General features: G+C 46.0%; 1 protein-coding gene across 3 annotated transcripts in view; it reads right to left on the reverse strand.

Moving 5' to 3' along the window:
• Positions 1 to 22,758, reverse strand: part of ncana (neurocan a) — a 75,859-nt gene that overhangs the window by 15,323 nt on the left and 37,778 nt on the right. For all 3 annotated transcript variants that reach the window (XM_046359518.1, XM_046359517.1, XM_046359516.1), the window contains 2 exons: positions 16,641 to 16,757; positions 549 to 662 (listed from right to left, as the gene is read on the reverse strand). In XM_046359518.1, the coding sequence (XP_046215474.1) occupies positions 549 to 662; positions 16,641 to 16,757 (231 nt within the window). The remainder of the gene's footprint in view (positions 1 to 548; positions 663 to 16,640; positions 16,758 to 22,758) is intronic.

A 22,758-nucleotide genomic window follows, 5' to 3' on the forward strand; every position in this document is an offset into this window, starting at 1 on the left:
ATTGATTGATAGTGCACTGTGATGTTAGCCGCTGATCCAGCTGTAAGCCGATACTGCACATAACGCTGATCAAGATGATCTGGATCACAGCCGGCTGCTGTAGACTGCTGATAGCAGACAGGCAACATCATCCTGATCCCTGTAGATACTATATCTAGGTATTTACTGTCGACACGTTTATAGAGCTACACATATAGAAGTAGCAAAAACAAAACATCAGAAATTGAGATGTTATTTTCCATAAGGTTAAATGGTTAAATGTGGTTAAATGTGAGTTATGGTTAAATATAATATAATAATTATAATATAATATAATAATACGGTGGCTGGGAAAAACTCCCTAGAAAGGCAGGACCCTAGGAAGAAACCTATATGAAAATGTTATAATGTTTCCATCTTGATTGAAAGCTCCATTAAAACATGCCCCTGTATAATTTGGAGAAGTGTATGTCAGATGAAAGTCTCTCTCTGTTTAGGCTGTGTGTATTGACTATAGTGTGTTTCCATGCTTGCGCCATGTGTTGACCAGTGTGCATTCACTGTCTTACCCTTCTCACAGGTGTCTCCTGCGTAGCTGGGCAGACAGAGGCAGACAAACGAGAGAATCTTGTCGATGCAGGTGCCTCCGTTTAGACATGGATTGGACTGGCAGTCATCCACGTCTGTTAGAAAAAACACACACAACACCGGTTGGAGAGTCCTGAGTAACCTTTAAATCAAATCAAATGTTGTTAGTCACATGCTCCGAATACAACAGGTGTAGACCTTACAGTGAAATGTTTACTTATGAGCCCCTAACCGACAATGCAGTTTTAAAAAATACAGATAAGAATAAGAGATAAAAGAGGAGCAGTAAAGAAAATAACTATATATACAGGGTTTACCGGTACAGAGTCAATGTGGAGGCTATATACAGGGTATTACGGTACAGAGTCAATGTGGAGGCTATATACAGGGTGTTATGGTACAGAGTCAATGTGGAGGCTATATACAGGGTGTTATGGTACAGAGTCAATGTGGAGGCTATATACAGGGTGTTATGGTACAGAGTCAATGTGGAGGCTATATACAGGGTGTTATGGTACAGAGTCAATGTGGAGGCTATATACAGGGGGTACCGGTACAGAGTCAATGTGGAGGCTATATACAGGGTATTACGGTACAGAGTCAATGTGGAGGCTATATACAGGGGGTACCGGTACAGTGTCAATGTGGAGGCTATATACAGGGGGTACCGGTACAGAGTCAATGTGAAGACTATATACAGGGGGTAACGGTACAGAGTCAATGTGGAGGCTATATACAGGGGGTATCGGTACAGAGTCAATGTGGCTATATATAGGGGATACCGGAGCAGAGTCAATGTGGAGGCTATATACAGGGTGTTACGGTACAGAGTCAATGTGGAGGCTATATACAGGGTGTTACGGTACAGAGTCAATGTGGAGGCTATATACAGGGTGTTACGGTACAGAGTCAATGTGGAGGCTATATACAGGGTGTTACGGTACAGAGTCAATGTGGAGGCTATATACAGGGTGTTAGGGAGTCAATGTATATACAGGGTGTTACACAGAGTCAATGTGGTCAATGGGTGGAGAGCTATAGGCTATAGGGTGTTACGGTACAGAGTCAATGTGGAGGCTATATACAGGGGGTACCGGTACAGAGTCAATGTGGAGGCTATATACAGGGGGTACCGGTACAGAGTCAATGTGGAGGCTATATACAGGGTTTACCGGTACAGAGTCAATGTGGCTATATACAGGGGATACCGGAACAGAGTCAATGTGGAGGCTATATACAGGGTGTTACGGTACAGAGTCCATGTGGAGGCTATATACAGGGTGTTACGGTACAGAGTCAATGTGGAGGCTATATACAGGGTGTTACGGTACAGAGTCAATGTGGAGGCTATATACAGGGGGTACCGGTACAGAGTCAATGTGGAGGCTATATACAGGGGGTACCGGTACAGAGTCAATGTGGAGGCTATATACAGGGGGTGCTGGTACAGAGTCAATGTGGAGACTATATACAGGGGGTACCAGTACAGAGTCAATGTGGAGGCTATATACAGGGGGTACCGGTACAGAGTCAATGTGGAGGCTATATACAGGGGGTACCGGTACAGAGTCAATGTGGAGGCTATATACAGGGGGTACCGGTACAGAGTCAATGTGGAGGCTATATACAGGGGGTACCGGTACAGAGTCAATGTGGAGGCTATATACAGGGGGTACCGGTACAGAGTCAATGTGGAGGCTATATACAGGGGGTAGTCAATGTGGAGGCTATATACAGGGGGTACCGGTACAGAGTCAATGTGGAGGCTATATACAGGGGGTACCGGTACAGAGTCAATGTGGAGGCTATATACAGGGGGTACCGGTACAGAGTCAATGTGAAGACTATATACAGGGGGTAACGGTACAGAGTCAATGTGGAGGCTATATACAGGGGGTATCGGTACAGAGTCAATGTGGCTATATATAGGGGATACCGGAGCAGAGTCAATGTGGAGGCTATATACAGGGTGTTACGGTACAGAGTCAATGTGGAGGCTATATACAGGGTGTTACGGTACAGAGTCAATGTGGAGGCTATATACAGGGTGTTACGGTACAGAGTCAATGTGGAGGCTATATACAGGGTGTTACGGTACAGAGTCAATGTGGAGGCTATATACAGGGTGTTACGGTACAGAGTCAATGTGGAGGCTATATACAGGGTGTTACGGTACAGAGTCAATGTGGAGGCTATATACAGGGTGTTACGGTACAGAGTCAATGTGGAGGCTATATACAGGGTGTTACGGTACAGAGTCAATGTGGAGGCTATATACAGGGGGTACCGGTACAGAGTCAATGTGGAGGCTATATACAGGGGGTACCGGTACAGAGTCAATGTGGAGGCTATATACAGGGTTTACCGGTACAGAGTCAATGTGGCTATATACAGGGGATACCGGAACAGAGTCAATGTGGAGGCTATATACAGGGTGTTACGGTACAGAGTCCATGTGGAGGCTATATACAGGGTGTTACGGTACAGAGTCAATGTGGAGGCTATATACAGGGTGTTACGGTACAGAGTCAATGTGGAGGCTATATACAGGGGGTACCGGTACAGAGTCAATGTGGAGGCTATATACAGGGGGTACCGGTACAGAGTCAATGTGGAGGCTATATACAGGGGGTACCGGTACAGAGTCAATGTGGAGGCTATATACAGGGGGTACCGGTACAGAGTCAATGTGGAGGCTATATACAGGGGGTGCCGGTACAGAGTCAATGTGGAGACTATATACAGGGGGTACCAGTACAGAGTCAATGTGGAGGCTATATACAGGGGGTACCGGTACAGAGTCAATGTGGAGGCTATATACAGGGGGTACCGGTACAGAGTCAATGTGGAGGCTATATACAGGGGGTACCGGTACAGAGTCAATGTGGAGGCTATATACAGGGGGTACCGGTACAGAGTCAATGTGGAGGCTATATACATGGGGGTACCAGTACAGAGTCAATGTGGAGGCTATATACAGGGGGTACCGGTACAGAGTCAATGTGGAGGCTATATACAGGGGGTACCGGTACAGAGTCAATGTGGAGGCTATATACAGGGGGTACCGGTACAGAGTCAATGTGGAGGCTATATACAGGGGGTGCTGGTACAGAGTCAATGTGGAGACTATATACAGGGGGTACCAGTACAGAGTCAATGTGGAGGCTATATACAGGGGGTACCGGTACAGAGTCAATGTGGAGGCTATATACAGGGGGTACCGGTACAGAGTCAATGTGGAGGCTATATACAGGGGGTACCGGTACAGAGTCAATGTGGAGGCTATATACAGGGGGTACCGGTACAGAGTCAATGTGGAGGCTATATACATGGGGGTACCAGTACAGAGTCAATGTGGAGGCTATATACAGGGGGTACCGGTACAGAGTCAATGTGGAGGCTATATACAGGGGCTACCGGAACAGAGTCAATGTGGAGGCTATATACATGGGGGTACCAGTACAGAGTCAATGTGGAGGCTATATACAGGTTGTACCGGTACAGAGTCAATGTGGAGGCTATATACAGGGGGGTGCCGGTACAGAGTCAATGTGTTGGGTGGTTACTTGAGGTAGTATGTACATGTAGGTAGAGTTAATTAACGTGACTATGCATAGATGACAGAGAGTGGCAGTGGTGTGGAGAGGAGAGGGGGGGGGGCAATGTGAATAGTCTGGGTAGCCATTTGACTAGATGTTCAGGAGTCTTGTGGCTTAGGGGTAAAAGCTGTTTAGAAGCCTTTTGGACCTAGAATTGGCGCTCCGGTACTGCTTGCCATGCGGTAGCAGAGAGTACAGTCTATGACTAGGGTGGCTGCAGTTCTCTGACACCGCCTGGTATATATGTCCCGGATTGCAGGAAACTGGCCCCAGTGATGTACTGGGCCGTTCGCATTACCCTCTGTAGTGCATTGCGGTCGGAGGCCGTGCAGTTATCATACCAGGCAGTGATGCAACCAGTCTGGATGCTCTTGATGGTGCAGCTGTAGAACCTTTTGCGGATCTGAGGACCCATGTCAAATCTTTTCAGTCTCCTGAGGGGAAATAGGTTTGTTGTGCCCTCTTCACGACTGTCATGGTGTGCTTGGACCATGTTAGTTTGTTGGTGATGTGGACATCAAGGAACTTGAAGCTCTCAACCTGCTCCACTGCAGCCCAGTCGATGAGAATGGGGGCGTGCTCGGTCCTCTTTTTCCTGTAGTCCACAATCATCTCCTTTGTCTTGATCACGTTGAGGGAGAGGTTTAGACTCGTTCACTTAAGTTCACTGGCTATGCGCACAGACCTGCACAAATACTTTTCCTGTAAACCTTTTCCTGAGAACGTTCCCAAGTTCTCTCACGTCACCCCGCTCCTCCGCTCTCTCCACTGGCTTCCAGTTGAAGCTCGCATCCGCTACAAGACCATGGTGCTTGCCTACGGAGCTGTGAGGGGAACGGCACCTCAGTACCTCCAGGCTCTGATCAGGCCCTACACCCAAACAAGGGCACTGCGTTCATCCACCTCTGGCCTGCTCGCCTCCCTACCACTGAGGAAGTACAGTTCCCGCTCAGCCCAGGCAAAACTGTTCGCTGCTCTGGCCCCCCAATGGTGGAACAAACTCCCTCATGACGCCAGGACAGCGGAGTCAATCACCACCTTCCGGAGACACCTGAAACCCCGCCTCTTTAAGGAATACCTAGGATAGGATAAGTAATCCTTCTCACCCCCCTTTAAGATTTAGATGCACTATTGTAAAGTGACTGTTCCACTGGATGTCATAAGGTGAATGCACCAATTTGTAAGTCGCTCTGGATAAGAGCGTCTGCTAAATGACTTAAATGTAAATGTAAATGTAACCAAGCATTTGACGACAGTGGGAGAATTGTGGAAAAATTCCAGCTAAGCTTGGTCTAAATGATTTGGGATAGAGTAAAGAGAACAATGTCCACAGCTCTGACATTCTCCCAGAGGTGATTCATTGGTGTAACACAAAGGAAAGATTTTTCCTATGTTTTCTATGTCCATCAACTGCAGCAGTGGTTGCTATGGGAACAACACTTTTATTCGATTTATTTAACTAGTCAAGTCGGTAAAGAACAAATTTATATCTACAATGATGGTCTACCCCGGCCAAACCTGGACGACGCTGAGCCAATTGTGCCTCGTCCTATGGGACTCCCAATCACGGCCAGATGTGATGCAGTCTGGATTCAAACCAGGTATTGCAGTGACACCTCTTGCACTGAGATGCAGTGTCTTAGACCACTGTGCCACTCCCCACACTATCTAAATTCACCAGGAAATTGTATCCAAATCCAACCATTTTGAAGACCACTCTTGACCTCAACAACATTTTCTGTAACATTTTTGCAAACAATGTCCGTTTTGACCACTACCCCCAACAAGTTAGACAAACCGTTAGAGCTTTTGGAAGATTTGGCTACTTCTCTGTGTCTTTAGCCGAGCAGTTAAGAGCGTTGGGCCACTATAAGTCGAAAGGTCGCTGGTTCAATTCCCAGAGATGGCTAGGTGGATAACCCCCAACAAAAAACTGCCCCCCCCACCACCCCCGGTGCCGATGACGTGGATGTCGATATGGCAGCGCTCCGCACCTCTCTGATTCAGAGGGGTTGGGTTAAATATGGAAGATACATTTTGGGTGAATGCATTCAGTTGTGCAACTGACTTCGTATCCCCCTTCGATTTCTTGCACTAACACGTGTCTTTTCTTACTAGCACTGACTTTGCCAATAGCTGCTTTATTGAGTAAAATTTACTGTAAGTGGTTCTGGGTAAGAGCTTCTACAAAATTACTCAAATGTAAAGGTAAATGTTTTGTAAGGGAGGAGGGTAATTTAATTCTCACCATGGCAACTCAAGATTACTGTGGATGTTTCTGTTTTCCTGTTTTTTGTCCCTCTCCTTCCTACTTCATGAATCAGGGCGCCCTGAGAGTACTTCAGAGCCAATTCACTTATTTCATTATTCCTGTGCCAAGCTCAAGGTAGCGAGAGCCATCTCTCTCTCTCTATCAATTCAATGGGCTTTATTGGCATGGGAAGCATATGTTTACATTGCCAAGCAAGGGAAATAGATAATAAACAAAAGTGAAATAATCAAAAATGAACAGTAAACATTACTCACTAAAGTTCCAAAGGAATAGAGACATTTCAAATGTCATTATGACTATATACAAAAGGGAAAATAAATAAACATAAATATGGGTTGTATTTACCTCTCGTCGGCTTTGTGTTCAGGTTACCTGATGAAATTGCTGTACAATATGATCTTGTTGCCATCTGATGCACGTTCAGATGTCATAAGTCAACACTGCAGAGCTCTCTCTGTCCTCTGCCGTGCCTTGATTGTATTGCTGTTGATGATATCTGGAAATGTGCATGTACATCCTGGCCCACCTACTGTTGCTAGACCCAATTCTGACTTGTGCTCTGATATCTGCATCACTGATTTCTGCTCTCGTAAAAGCCTGGGTTTTCTGCACGTTAACACTAGAAGCGTATTACTTCAAATGGATCGATGGAAAGTGTGGGTTTACAGCTTCAATCCATTTGTGTTGGTCTTTACTGAGACGTGGTTAAGGAAGAGTGTTTTGAATACTGAAGTTGACATTTCTGGTTATAAACTTTTTCTGCAAGACAGATCTTCCAAAGGTTGCTACAAAACTTTAATGAACAAGCCTTCCTTCATGAACTGGCCTCTGTAAATTGGTATAGAATCAGCTTGATTCCCTCTGTCGAAGACGCTTGAACCTTCTTTTTTGATATTTTCAGTGGTATTGTTAACAAACACGCCCCTATAAAGAAAATTAGAATTAAAAACAGGTTCAGCCCCTGGTTCGACTGTGATCTGGCAGAGTTACTCCACCACAAGAATTGCATTTGGCGAAAGGCTCGGCACATGCAAACTGACCGGCTCTCGTTCAGGCAAATGAGAAATAAGTGCACTCAGGCTATCGGCAAGGCCAAAGTTTAGTTACTTTATTTTGTGTTAAATGCTCTACAACAAAGCTTTCTTAATGTCCAACAAGCTTTCTCTACCCTCAACCTTAAACACCTCCAAAACAAAGGTCATGTGATTTGGTAAGAATAATGCCCCTCTTCCCACAGGTGTTATTACTACCTCTGAGGGTTTAGAGCTTGAGGTAGTCACCTCATACAAGTGCTTGGGAGTATAGCTAGACGGTACACTGTCCTTCTCTCAGCACATATCAAAGCTGCAGGCTAAAGTTAAATCTAGGCTTGGTTTCCTCAATCGTAATCGCTCCTCTTTCACCCCAGGTGCCAAACTAACCCTGATTCAGATGACCATACTACCCATGCTAGATTACATAGAGACATAATTTATAGATTGGCAGGTAAGGGTGCTCTCGAGCGGCTAGATATTCTTTACCATTGGGCCATCATATTTGCCAAAAATGCTCCTTATAGGACACATCACTGCACTCTACTCCTCTGTAAACTGGTCATCTCTGTATACCCGTCGCAAGACCCACTAGTTGATGCTTATTTATAAAACCCTCTTCGGCCTCTCTCCCCCCTGTCTGAGATATCTACTGCAACCCTCATCCGTCACATACAACACTCGTTCTGCCAGTCACATTCTATTAAAGGTCTCCAAAGCATACACGTCCCTGGGTCGCTCCTCTTTTCAGTTCGCTGCTGCTAGCAACTGGAACGAGCTGCAACAAACACTCAAACTGGACAGTTTTATCTCAATCTCTTCATTCAAAGACTCAATCATGGACACTTTTACTGACAGTTGTGGCTGCTTTGTACGATGTATTGTTGTCTCTACCTTATTGACTTTTGTGCTGTTGACTTTGCCCAATAATGTTTGTACCTTGTTTTGTAGTGCTACCATGTTGTGCTGCTACCATGTTGTTGTCATGTTGTGCTGCTACCATGTTGTTGTCATGTGTTGCTACCATGTTGTTGTCATGTTGTGCTGCTACCATGTTCTTGTCATGTTGTTCTGCTACCATGTTGTTGTCATGTTGTGTTGCTACCATGTTGTTCTGCTACCATGTTGTTGTCATGTTGTGCTGCTACCATGTTGTTGTCAAGTTGTGCTGCTACCATGTTGTTGTCATGTTGTGCTGCTACCATGTTGTTGTTATACATTTACATTTACATTTAAGTCATTTAGCAGACGCTCTTATCCAGAGCGACTTACAAATTGGTGCATTCACCTTATGTTGAGTTGCTACCATGTTGTTGTCATGTTGTGTTGCTACCATGTTGTTGTCATGTTGTGCTGCTACCATGTTGTTGTCATGTTGTGCTGCTACCATGTTGTTGTCATGTTGTGCTGCTACCATGTTGTGTTGCTACCATGTTGCTGTCATGTTGTGCTGCAACCATGTTGTTGTCATGTGTTGCTACCATGTTGTTGTCATGTTGTGTTGCTACCATGTTGTTGTCATGTTGTGTTGCTACCATGTTGTTGTCATGTTGTGTTGCTACCATGTTGTTGTCATGTTGTGTTGCTACCATGTTGTTGTTGTGTTGTGCTGCTACCATGTTGTGTTGCTACCATGTTGCTGTCATGTTGTGCTGCAACCATGTTGTTGTCATGTGTTGCTACCATGTTGTTGTCATGTTGTGTTGCTACCATGTTGTTGTCATGTTGTGTTGTTGTCATGTTGTTGTCATGTTGTGTTGCTACCATGTTGTTGTCATGTTGTGTTGCTACCATGTTGTTGTTGTGTTGCTAACATGTTGTTGTCGTGATGCTACCATGTTGTTGTCGTGTTGTGTTGCTACCATGCTGTGTAGTCATGTTTGGCTGCCTTGTTACATTGTTGTCTTAGGTCTCTCTTTATGTGGTGTTGTGATGTGTGTTTTGTCCTATATTTATATTGTATTTATTTTTTTAATTCCAGGCCCCCGTCCCCGCAGGAGGCCTTATGCCCTTTGGTAGGCCATCATTGTAAATAAGAATTTGTTCTTAACTGACTTGCCTCGTTAAATAAAGGTTAAATAAAATAAAAAAATGTACAATAGTGTTCTTCACTGGTTGCCCTTTTCTTGTGGCAACAGGTCACAAACCTTGCTGCTGTTATGGCATACTGTGGTATTTCACCAAATAGATATGGACGTTTATCAAAATTGGATTTGCTTTGGAATGCTTTGTGTAATCTGAGGGAAATATGTTTCTCTAATATGGTCATACATTTGGCAGGAGGTTATGAAGTGCAGCTAGGTTTCCACCTCATTCTGTGGGCGGTGTGCATATAGCTTGTTTTCTCTTGAGTAAGCCATGTCTGCCTACCGTGGCCTTTCTCAATATCAAGGCCATGCTCACTGAGTCTGTACATTCTCAAAGCTTTCCTTAATTCTTTCTCTCACAGACCTGGGTTCAAATACATGTGTATTTCAGTAGCTGGTATTTAATACACAGCTCAAAACAAGTCATTTTATTTGAGTATTTGAATTATATTTGTAAAAACCAAATCTGCCAAATTGTATTTGAAATACTCAAATACACAGACTCAAATACACTCCCATGGATTTAACCCAGGTGAATAGTATTTGAAATAAGTATTTGAAAATACTGTTTCCAAATACACAAGACCCTGCTAGGTAAAGTCCCCCCTTATCTCAGCTCGCTGGTCACCATTGCATCACCCACCTGTAGCACACGCTCCAGCAGGTATATCTCTCTGGCCACCCCCAAAACCAATTCTTCCTTTGGCCGCCTCTCCTTCCAGTTCTGTGCTGCCAATGACTGGAACGAACTACAAAAATCTCTGAAACTGGAAACACTTATCTCCCTCACTAGCTTTAAGCACCAGCTGTCAGAGCAGCTCACAGATTACTGCACCTGTACATAGCCCATCTATAATTTAGCCCAAACATCTACCTCTTTCCCTACTGTATTTATTTTATTTATTTATTTATTTTAGCTCCTTTGCACCCCATTATTTCTACTTTGCACATTCTTCCACAGCAAATCTACCATTTCAGTGTTTTACTTTGCCGCCATGGCCTTTGTTTGCCTTTACCTCCCTTATCTCACCTCATTTGCTCACATCGTATATAGACTTGTTTACACTGTATTATTGACTGTATGTTTGTTTTACTCCATGTGTAACTCTGTGTCGTCGTATGTGTCAAACTGCTTTGCTTTATCTTGGCCAGGTCACAATTGTAAATGAGAACTTGTTCTCAACTTGCCTACCTGGTTAAATAAAGGTGAAATATAAATTTAAAAAATACATTTTAATTTTTTTTTTTATGTTGAGTGGGACTAGGGGCTCTGCAGTAAACTAAGACAATAATAAACAACAGTGTACCAGGCATATTGACATTTTGAGAGAGACATAAAGCAATCACAGGTGTTGATTGAGAGAGCTAGCTATGCAACAACGGGTAAGACAACAACAGCCAATCAGCTAAGACAACAAAGTACATACTTTCATGACTGTTCTATGGGTGCATCTCAATAGTCTAAAATGGTTCTGCCCTTCGTCACTTGTCCTTCATCAGAACTTCAATTCCATAGGCATCACTATCTTTAGAGTCAGTGTCGCTGTCTTTTGTCTCTGGTGATCACTTCACCCCAGCAGGAGCTTGGTCATCTCTTCACCCCAGCATGAGCTGAAACATCTCTTCACCCCAGCATGAGCTTAAACATCTCTTCACCCCAGCATGAGCTTGAACATCTCTTCACCCCAGCATGAGCTTAAACATCTCTTCACCCCAGCATGAGCTTAAACATCTCTTCACCCCAGCATGAGCTTGAACATCTCTTCACCCCAGCATGAGCTTGAACATCACTTCACCCAGGCAGGAGCTTGGTCATCTCTTCACCCCAGCATGAGCTGAAACATCTCTTCACCCCAGCATGAGCTTAAACATCTCTTCACCCCAGCATGAGCTTAAACATCTCTTCACCCCAGCATGAGCTTGAACATCTCTTCACCCCAGCATGAGCTTGGTCATCTCTTCACCCCAGCATGAGCTTGGTCATCTCTTCACCCCAGCATGAGCTTGGTCATCTCTTCACCCCAGCATGAGCTTGGTCATCTCTTCACCCCAGCATGAGCTTGAACATCTCTTCACCCCAGCATGAGCTGAAACATCTCTTCACCCCAGCATGAGCTGAAACATCTCTTCACCCCAGCATGAGCTTGGTCATCTCTTCACCCCAGCATGAGCTGAAACATCTCTTCACCCCAGCATGAGCTGAAACATCTCTTCACCCCAGCATGAGCTGAAACATCTCTTCACCCCAGCATGAGCTGAAACATCTCTTCATCCCAGCATGAGCTTGGTCATCTCTTCACCCCAGCATGAGCTGAAACATCTCTTCACCCCAGCATGAGATTGAACATCTCTTCACCCCAGCATGAGCTTGAACATCTCTTCACCCCAGCATGAGCTTGAACATCTCTTCACCCCAGCATGAGATTGGTCATCTCTTCACCCCAGCATGAGATTGGTCATCTCTTCACCCCAGCATGAGCTTGGTAATCTCTTCACTCCAGCATGAGCTTGGTCATCTATTCACCCCAGCATGAGCTTGAACATCTCTTCACCCCAGCATGAGCTGAAACATCTCTTCACCCCAGCATGAGCTTGGTCATGTCTTCACCCCAGCATGAGCTGAAACATCTCTTCACCCCAGCATGAGCTTGAACATCTCTTCACCCCAGCATGGGCTTGAACATCTCTTCACCCCAGCATGAGCTGAAACATCTCTTCACCCCAGCATGAGCTGAAACATCTCTTCACCCCAGCATGAGCTGAAACATCTCTTCACTCCAGCATGAGCTGAAACATCTCTTCACCCCAGCATGAGCTTGGTCATCTCTTCACCCCAGCATGAGCTTGAACATCTCTTCACCCCAGCATGAGCTTGAACATCTCTTCACCCCAGCATGAGCTTGGTCATCTCTTCACCCCAGCATGAGCTTGGTCATCTCTTCACCCCAGCATGAGCTTGGTCATCTCTTCACCCCAGCATGAGCTTGAACATCTCTTCACCCCAGCATGAGCTGAAACATCTCTTCACCCCAGCATGAGCTTGGTCATGTCTTCACCCCAGCATGAGCTGAAACATCTCTTCACCCCAGCATGAGCTTGAACATCTCTTCACCCCAGCATGGGCTTGAACATCTCTTCACCCCAGCATGAGCTGAAACATCTCTTCACCCCAACATGAGCTGAAACATCTCTTCACTCCAGCATGAGCTTGAACATCTCTTCACCCCAGCATGAGCTTGGTCATCTCTTCACCCCAGCATGAGCTTGAACATCTCTTCACCCCAGCATGAGCTTGAACATCTCTTCACCCCAGCATGAGCTTGGTCATCTCTTCACCCCAGCATGAGCTTGGTCATCTCTTCACCCCAGCATGAGCTGAAACATCTCTTCACCCCAGCATGAGCTGAAACATCTCTTCACCCCAGCATGAGCTGAAACATCTCTTCACCCCAGCATGAGCTGAAACATCTCTTCACCCCAGCATGAGCTGAAACATCTCTTCACCCCAGCATGAGCTTGAACATCTCTTCACCCCAGCATGAGCTGGGTCATCTCTTCACCCCAGCATGAGCTGAAACATCTCTTCACCCCAGCATGAGCTTGGTCATCTCTTCACCCCAGCATGAGCTGAAACATCTCTTCACCCCAGCATGAGCTTGGTCATCTCTTCACCCCAGCATGAGCTTGGTCATCTCTTCACCCCAGCATGAGCTGAAACATCTCTTCACCCCAGCATGAGCTGGGTCATCTCTTCACCCCAGCATGAGCTGGGTCATCTCTTCACCCCAGCATGAGCTTGGTCATCTCTTCACCCCAGCATGAGCTGAAACATCTCTTCACCCCAGCATGAGCTGAAACATCTCTTCACCCCAGCATGAGCTGAAACATCTCTTCACCCCAGCATGAGCTGAAACATCTCTTCACCCCAGCATGAGCTGAAACATCTCTTCACCCCAGCATGAGCTTGAACATCTCTTCACCCCAGCATGAGCTTGGTCATCTCTTCACCCCAGCATGAGCTGGGTCATCTCTTCACCCCAGCATGAGCTTGGTCATCTCTTCACCCCAGCATGAGCTGAAACATCTCTTCACCCCAGCATGAGCTGAAACATCTCTTCACCCCAGCATGAGCTGAAACATCTCTTCACCCCAGCATGAGCTGAAACATCTCTTCACCCCAGCATGAGCTGAAACATCTCTTCACCCCAGCATGAGCTTGAACATCTCTTCACCCCAGCATGAGCTTGGTCATCTCTTCACCCCAGCATGAGCTGGGTCATCTCTTCACCCCAGCATGAGCTGAAACATCTCTTCACCCCAGCATGAGCTTGGTCATCTCTTCACCCCAGCATGAGCTGAAACATCTCTTCACCCCAGCATGAGCTGAAACATCTCTTCACCCCAGCATGAGCTTGGTCATCTCTTCACCCCAGCATAAGCTTGGTCATCTCTTCACCCCAGCATGAGCTGAAACATCTCTTCACCCCAGCATGAGCTGAAACATCTCTTCACCCCAGCATGAGCTGAAACATCTCTTTACCCCAGCATGAGCTTGGTCATCTCTTCACCCCAGCATGAGCTGAAACATCTCTTCACCCCAGCATGAGCTTGGTCATCTCTTCACCCCAGCATGAGCTGAAACATCTCTTCACCCCAGCATGAGCTTGGTCATCTCTTCACCCCAGCATGAGCTTGAACATCTCTTGTGTGAATTGAAGACCATGTTCCTGTCCTGCTGTGTATTCAAAATGTAACGAGTACTTTTGGGTGTCAAGGAAAATGTATGGAGTAAAAAAGTACATCATTGTCTTTAGGAATGTATTGAAGTAAAAGTAAAAATATAAAATGTAAAGCAAAGCATAAAAACTACTTTTAAGTAGTAATTTAAAGTATTTTTGTTCAGTACTTTACACCACTGCTCTGAGAGAGATAATACCACAAATACTGATGCACACGCACACACACAGCCCTGCCTTGGCATCATGCTCTAGGCCCATTCTCTGTCTCACAGCTCTAGAAGCCAGCAGTACCCAGTTAGGCAAATATACTATATATACAAAAGTATGTGGATACACCTTCAAATTAGTAGATTAGGCTATTTCAGTGTGTAAAATTGAGCACACAGCGATGCAATCTCCATATACAAAAATTGGCAGTAGAATGGCCTTACTGAAGAGCTCAGTAACTTTCAACTTGAACCCTTATAGGATGCCACCTTTCCAACAAGTCAGGTTGTCAAATTTCTGCCCTGCTAGAGCTGCCCTGTTAGTGCTGTTATTGTGAAGTGGAAACGTCTAAGAGCAAAAAACGCATTCTCTGGAGTTGTGAATCACGCTTCACCATCTGCCAGTCCAACGGACAAATCTGGGTTCAGCGGATGCCAGGAGAGCGCTACCTGCCCCAATGCATAGTGCCATCTGTAAAGTTTGGCGGAGGAGGAATAATAGTCTGGTGCTGTTTTTATGGTTTAGGCCCCTTAGTTCCAGTTAAGGGAAATCACAATGCTACAGCATACAATGACATTCTAGATGATTCTGTGCTTCCAACTTTGTGGCAACAGTTTGGGGAAGGTCCTTTCCTGTTTTAGCATGACAATGCCTCCGTGCACAAAGCGAGGTCCATACAGAAATGGTTTGTCGAGATTGGTGTGGAATAACTTGACTGGCCTGCACACAGCCCTGACCTCAACCCCATCGAAAAACTTGGAGATAAATTGGAACACCGACTGCGATCCAGGCCTTAACCACCCAACCTCACTAATGCTCTTGTGGCTGAATGGAAGCAAGTCCCCGCAGCAATGTTACAACATCTAGTGGAAAGCCTTCCTAGAAGAGTGGAGGCTGTTACAGCAGCAAAGGGGGGCCCAACTCCATATTAATGCCCATGATTTTGGAATGAGATGTTCAACGAGCATGTGTCCACATACTTTTGGTCATGTAGTGTACCTCCTCACCACAGCAGACAGGTAAATACAATGAATGTCTGGCGCTGTCTCATCTCATGGGTATTTAGATTGACATTTTAGTCATTTAGCAGACGCTCTTATCCAGAGCAATTAGGGTTAAGTGGCTTGCTCAAGGGCACATCGACCGAGCCTTGTCAGCTCGGGGATTCGAACCAGCATCCTTTCAGTTACTGGCCCAATGCTCTAACCACTAGGCAACCTGCCGCCCTGTTGCTGTAAGATGGGAGATGATCCTGCAGGGTTTGTGAGTCTGGGTCAGGGCTAAGGTAGAGATGTTAGTCAACCTTATGGGAGAAAGTCACTGAGATTCATAGCCAACACGTTACTACCTAAAGTAGTTCATGTCCTGACAGTATTCAGACAGTTGCTGTAAACTAGAGTCGGAAGTCACCACACACACACTGTGTAACGACGTTCGTCTGTTGTAAGAAGAGAGTCGGACCGATATGCAGCGTGTAGGTTACTCATGACTTTAATGAAAGATATGACGGTACATGAAATAACTGAAATACGAAAACAACAAACGAAACGTGAAACTAATTACAGCCTATCTGGTGACTACTACACAGAGACAGGTACAAACACCCACAAAATACAAAGCGAACTCAGGCTGCCTAAATACGGTTCCCAGTCAGAGACAACGATAAGCACCTGACTCTAATTGAGAATCGCCTCAGGCAGCCAAACCTATACCACACCCCTAATCAGCCGCGATCCCAAATAATACAAACCCCAATACGAAAACACAACATATAAACCCATGTCACACCCTGGCCTACCCAAACATATAACAAAAACACAAAATACAATGACCAAGGCGTGACACACTGGTAAACAGGATTTGGTTTAGTTGGTGTTTCTGATCGAACCTTTCATTGTGTGTGTGTAACAAAGCCATCCAAGTGAGAGCCAGCAGGCACAGAGAGGAGATTGACCTTGACAACCACAACAATACTTCTGACCCCTAGCCTCTAACCTCTAACCCCCAAACGCCTGTCTAAAGGGTGATGGAGAACTTGACAAAGGCCTACCACTAATGTATTTTAAGACTCAGTTACACACAAATACATACACATGCATGTGTCCACATGTGTGGGTGTGTGTGTATTGTAAACTCACCGATCTCACAGTTCTCCCCCGTGAAGCCTTGTGGGCAGTAGCAGCTGTAGCCCTTGCCCTGAGGCACACACTGCCCTCCATGCAGACATGGGTTGGTCACACAGGGCTCCCCCACACCTGAGAGAGAGGAAGGGGGGGGGGGAATTAGATGATGGAGAATTAAGATTTTTTGTTCATTTTTAGATGCATGCAAGACTTGTGATTCTCGGACAGACCTCAGTCTTCAGAGAGGACACAGTCCTCACTCCTCAGAGAGGACACACAACACAGTCCTCACTCCTCAGAGAGGACACTGTCCTCAGTCCTCAGAGAGGACAACACAGTCCTCACTCCTCAGAGAGGACACTGTCCTCAGTCCTCAGAGAAGACACAGTCCTCAGTCCACACTTCATACTTTGGCGTACTGTCACGATTTAAACACGGCTTCTTGACTCTATGGGGGGACAACGGATTATGGTGAAAACGACTTGACTCGATATGAAAGAGTAGCCGTCCTCCGAGTCCCCTTGGAGATAGTAAAGCACAGGAGAAGTTAGCATCTCCTTGGAGATAGTAAAGCACAGGAGAAGTTAGCATCTCCTTGGAGATAGTAAAGCACAGGAGAAGTTAGCATCTCCTTGGAGATAGTAAAGCACAGGAGAAGTTAGCATCTCCTTGGAGATAGTAAAGCACAGGAGAAGTTAGCATCTCCTTGGAGATAGTAAAGCACAGGAGAAGTTAGCATCTCCTTGGAGATAGTAAAGCACAGGAGAAGTTAGCATCTCCTTGGAGATGGTAAAGCACAGGAGAAGTTAGCATCTCCTTGGAGATAGTAAAGCACAGGAGAAGTTAGCATCTCCTTGGAGATAGTAAAGCACAGGAGAAGTTAGCATCTCCTTGGAGATAGTAAAGCACAGGAGAAGTTAGCATCTCCTTGGAGATAGTAAAGCACAGGAGAAGTTAGCATCTCATTGGAGATAGTAAAGCACAGGAGAAGTTAGCATCTCCTTGGAGATAGTAAAGCACAGGAGAAGTTAGCATCTCCTTGGAGATAGTAAAGCACAGGAGAAGTTAGCATCTCCTTGGAGATAGTAAAGCACAGGAGAAGTTAGCATCTCCTTGGAGATAGTAAAGCACAGGAGAAGTTAGCATCTCCTTGGAGATAGTAAAGCACAGGAGAAGTTAGCATCTCCTTGGAGATAGTAAAGCACAGGAGAAGTTAGCATCCCCTTGGAGATAGTAAAGCACAGGAGAAGTTAGCATCCCCTTGGAGATAGTAAAGCACTGGAGAAGTTAGCATCTCCTGGATATCTTCCTGAAAGAGAGGGAGGGCGGTGCAGGAGAAGTTAGCATCTCCTGGATATCTTCCTGAAAGAGAGGAAGGGCAGTGCAGGAGAAGTTAGCACCTCCTGGATATCTTCCTGAAAGAGAGGAAGGGCAGTGCAGGAGAAGTTAGCATCTCCTGGATATCTTCCTGAAAGAGAGGGAGGGCGGTGCAGGAGAAGTTAGCATCTCCTGGATATCTTCCTGAAAGAGGGGGAGGGCGGTGAAGGAGAAGTTAGCATCTCCTGGATATCTTCATGAAAGAGAGGGAGGGCGGTGCAGGAGAAGTTAGCATCTCCTGGATATCTTCCTGAAAGAGAGGGAGGGCGGTGCAGGAGAAGTTAGCATCTCCTGGATATCTTCCTGAAAGAGGGGGAGGGCGGTGAAGGAGAAGTTAGCATCTCCTGGATATCTTCATGAAAGAGAGGGAGGGCGGTGCAGGAAAGTTAGCATCTCCTGGATATCTTCCTGAAAGAGAGGGAGGGCAGTGCAGGAGAAGTTAGCATCTCCTGGATATCTTCCTGAAAGAGAGGAAGGGCAGTGCAGGAGAAGTTAGCATCTCCTGGATATCTTCCTGAAAGAGAGGGAGGGCAGTACAGCTGAAGTTAGCATCTCCTGGATATCTTCCTGAAAGAGAGGAAGGGCAGTGCAGGAGAAGTTAGCATCTCCTGGATATCTTCCTGAAAGAGAGGGAGGGCAGTGCAGGAGAAGTTAGCATCTCCTGGATATCTTCCTGAAAGAGAGGGAGGGCAGTGCAGGAGAAGTTAGCACCTCCTGGATATCTTCCTGAAAGAGAGGAAGGGCAGTGCATGAGAAGTTAGCATCTCCTGGATATCTTCCTGAAAGAGAGGAAGGGCAGTGCAGGAGAAGTTAGCATCTCCTTGATATCTTCCTGAAAGAGAGGAAGGGCAGTGCAGGAGAAGTTAGCATCTCCTGGATATCTTCCTGAAAGAGAGGAAGGGCAGTGCAGGAGAAGTTAGCATCTCCTTGATATCTTCCTGAAAGAGAGGGAGGGCAGTGCAGGAGAAGTTAGCATCTCCTGGATATTTTCCTGAAAGAGAGGGAGGGCGGTGAAGGAGAAGTTAGCATCTCCTGGATATCTTCATGAAAGAGAGGGAGGGCAGTGCAGGAGAAGTTAGCATCTCCTGGATATCTTCCTGAAAGAGAGGGAGGGCAGTACAGCTGAAGTTAGCATCTCCTGGATATCTTCATGAAAGAGAGGGAGGGCGGTGCAGGAGAAGTTAGCATCTCCTGGATATCTTCCTGAAAGAGAGGGAGGGCGGTGCAGGAGAAGTTAGCATCTCCTGGATATCTTCCTGAAAGAGGGGGAGGGCGGTGAAGGAGAAGTTAGCATCTCCTGGATATCTTCATGAAAGAGAGGGAGGGCGGTGCAGGAAAGTTAGCATCTCCTGGATATCTTCCTGAAAGAGAGGGAGGGCAGTGCAGGAGAAGTTAGCATCTCCTGGATATCTTCCTGAAAGAGAGGAAGGGCAGTGCAGGAGAAGTTAGCATCTCCTGGATATCTTCCTGAAAGAGAGGGAGGGCAGTACAGCTGAAGTTAGCATCTCCTGGATATCTTCCTGAAAGAGAGGAAGGGCAGTGCAGGAGAAGTTAGCATCTCCTGGATATCTTCCTGAAAGAGAGGGAGGGCAGTGCAGGAGAAGTTAGCATCTCCTGGATATCTTCCTGAAAGAGAGGGAGGGCAGTGCAGGAGAAGTTAGCATCTCCTTGATATCTTCCTGAAAGAGAGGAAGGGCGGTGCAGGAGAAGTTAGCATCTCCTGGATATCTTCCTGAAAGAGAGGGAGGGCGGTGCAGGAGAAGTTAGCATCTCCTGGATATCTTCATGAAAGAGAGGGAGGGCGGTGCAGGAAAGTTAGCATCTCCTGGATATCTTCCTGAAAGAGAGGGAGGGCAGTGCAGGAGAAGTTAGCATCTCCTGGATATTTTCCTGAAAGAGAGGGAGGACAGTGCAGGATAAGTTAGCACCTCCTGGATATCTTCCTGAAAGAGAGGAAGGGCAGTGCAGGAGAAGTTAGCATCTCCTGGATATCTTCCTGAAAGAGAGGAAGGGCAGTGCAGGAGAAGTTAGCATCTCCTTGATATCTTCCTGAAAGAGAGGGAGGGCGGTGCAGGAGAAGTTAGCATCTCCTGGATATCTTCCTGAAAGAGAGGGAGGGCGGTGAAGGAGAAGTTAGCATCTCCTGGATATCTTCATGAAAGAGAGGGAGGGCAGTGCAGGAGAAGTTAGCATCTCCTGGATATCTTCCTGAAAGAGGGGGAGGGCGGTGAAGGAGAAGTTAGCATCTCCTGGATATCTTCATGAAAGAGAGGGAGGGCGGTGCAGGAAAGTTAGCATCTCCTGGATATCTTCCTGAAAGAGAGGGAGGGCAGTGCAGGAGAAGTTAGCATCTCCTGGATATCTTCCTGAAAGAGAGGAAGGGCAGTGCAGGAGAAGTTAGCATCTCCTGGATATCTTCCTGAAAGAGAGGGAGGGCAGTGCAGGAGAAGTTAGCATCTCCTGGATATCTTCCTGAAAGAGAGGGAGGACAGTGCAGGATAAGTTAGCACCTCCTGGATATCTTCCTGAAAGAGAGGAAGGGCAGTGCAGGAGAAGTTAGCATCTCCTGGATATCTTCCTGAAAGAGAGGAAGGGCAGTGCAGGAGAAGTTAGCATCTCCTGGATATCTTCCTGAAAGAGAGGGAGGGCAGTGCATGAGAAGTTAGCATCTCCTGGATATCTTCCTGAAAGAGAGGGAGGGCAGTACAGGAGAAGTTAGCATCTCCTGGATATCTTCCTGAAAGAGAGGAAGGGCAGTGCAGGAGAAGTTAGCATCTCCTGGATATCTTCCTGAAAGAGAGGGAGGGCAGTGCAGCTGAAATGACCAGCTTTCTTATTCTAATTTCAGCGATAAGCAAGACACCTGGTTTAGCTGTCTAAGCACAACCAGACGAGGTGCAGCAATTCCCTCAGGCAGTATGGTTGCGGTCATACAGTGTGCATTTAGATCTATGTTTTTGCCCTGCTGTTGTCAGATATAAGGTATTGAGATATCCTTAGACTGGAGGGCAGTACTCTTTTTTTACACTGACCATCCTCAAGAGTACATAAATGCATCTAGCAGCAACTAAACGTTGCCAAGAATACATACACTTCTGATCCACCTCTTTCTCTCCTCCTAATATAGATTTGTTTATCCTTCTCTAATCTGTACAGTATATAGGCTCATAGCCTTCACAGTACACACACACACACACACACACACACACACACACACACACACACACACACACACACACACACACACACACACACACACACACACACACACACACACCTCTACATAAAATTACTGAGCCATGCAGTTCATGCAGCTCTCTCCCTCGCTCTCTTCCAAATCCATTGACCTCTACTCCATTGAACAGGCAGGGAAGTGCAACGTAACCACAGTGCCGAGTCTGCCGAGTCTGCTGCTACTGGGTTAAAACACCACTGGCACCCGGAAGGACAGTCAACCAACCACACGGCAGGAGCACATTCACACAGTGCATTGTGGATAGAGTAGTGATGGGAGTTGAGGGTGGAAGTGAACAGTCATGATCTGTGTACACAACCATTCTGGAGTAATGGTGGTAGTGTGGGCATCATCACAACTTTAACTAATGTATATAAATATATATTTTCCTGTTTCTTCTGAAAGACACTATGTCTAGACCCAAACTTCAACCACCTTTCTCCTTGTCTCTGTTGTCATGGTTACCCTATGGAAAGTGATCCTTGGCAAAGAAAGAACTTCAGATGTGGTATGAAGAATAGAGAAAGGAACAGACCACCTACTGATCTCTCAGGCCCCCCTGTAATTCAGCCAATAATTGTTCACAGGATAATTAATCATTTCCATATCAACGGTCGCCATGACGCCTGGTTGTCCCATAAGTGGCTCGTTAAGGAACCTTGAGGTCTTTGAAGGTGCCGACTCACCCGCTAAGAATGTTCTGTTCCCGCCCTCTGACACCTAGGAGTGTGTGGATCTATGCGTGTATGTATGTGTGTGTGTGTGTGTGTGTGTGTTCTTCCTTACATTGTGTGTGTGTGTATAATCAAAGTGATTTGAATTTGCATTATATTTATGCTAATTTCCATCTTGTCTCATTATGTCTGAGGCTAAATAGCTCATCACTTAAACTGCTGATATGAATTATGATACAACACAATGATGATATATTGGAACGAACAGTAGAGATTGTAGACAGCACAATCTTGTGTGTGTGTGTGTGTGTGTGTGTGTGTGTGTGTGTGTGTGTGTGTGTGTGTGTGTGTGTGTGTGTGTGTGTGTGTGTGTGTGTGTGTGTGTGTGTGTGTGTGTGTGTGTGTGTGTGTGTGTGTGTGTGTGTGTGTGTGTGTGTGTGTGTGTGTCTACGTGATTGTGTGTACCATGCGTGTGTGTGTTTACCCATCACACAGAGGGTAAAAATGAATACCTAGGCTTGAGCTGGGACAATAAACCGAAAATGATTGACACCGACTACACCGACCACTTATCGTGGGCATTTTTCTGAAATCGTTCATTGTGATAAGTAGCCTTCACTAGAGAAATGTGAAGTTTGAATGAAAATAAGTTTTCTAATATAGGTGATTGTTAAAATGGGACAATTGATAGCTACAGCATCCTTGTCCATATCGCCCAGCTTTGACCCAGGCTATGATTAGCCTGTAGCCTGATTCCATCTTCTAAATAGCACACGTCTCTCAAAGACATCCTCACAATAATCATCATGCTGGCTATTCGTTTAGGCCAACAATACTAGACAGATGA

Source organism: Oncorhynchus gorbuscha, linkage group LG08, assembly GCF_021184085.1.
Source record: "Oncorhynchus gorbuscha isolate QuinsamMale2020 ecotype Even-year linkage group LG08, OgorEven_v1.0, whole genome shotgun sequence".
Lineage (NCBI taxonomy): Eukaryota > Metazoa > Chordata > Actinopteri > Salmoniformes > Salmonidae > Oncorhynchus > Oncorhynchus gorbuscha.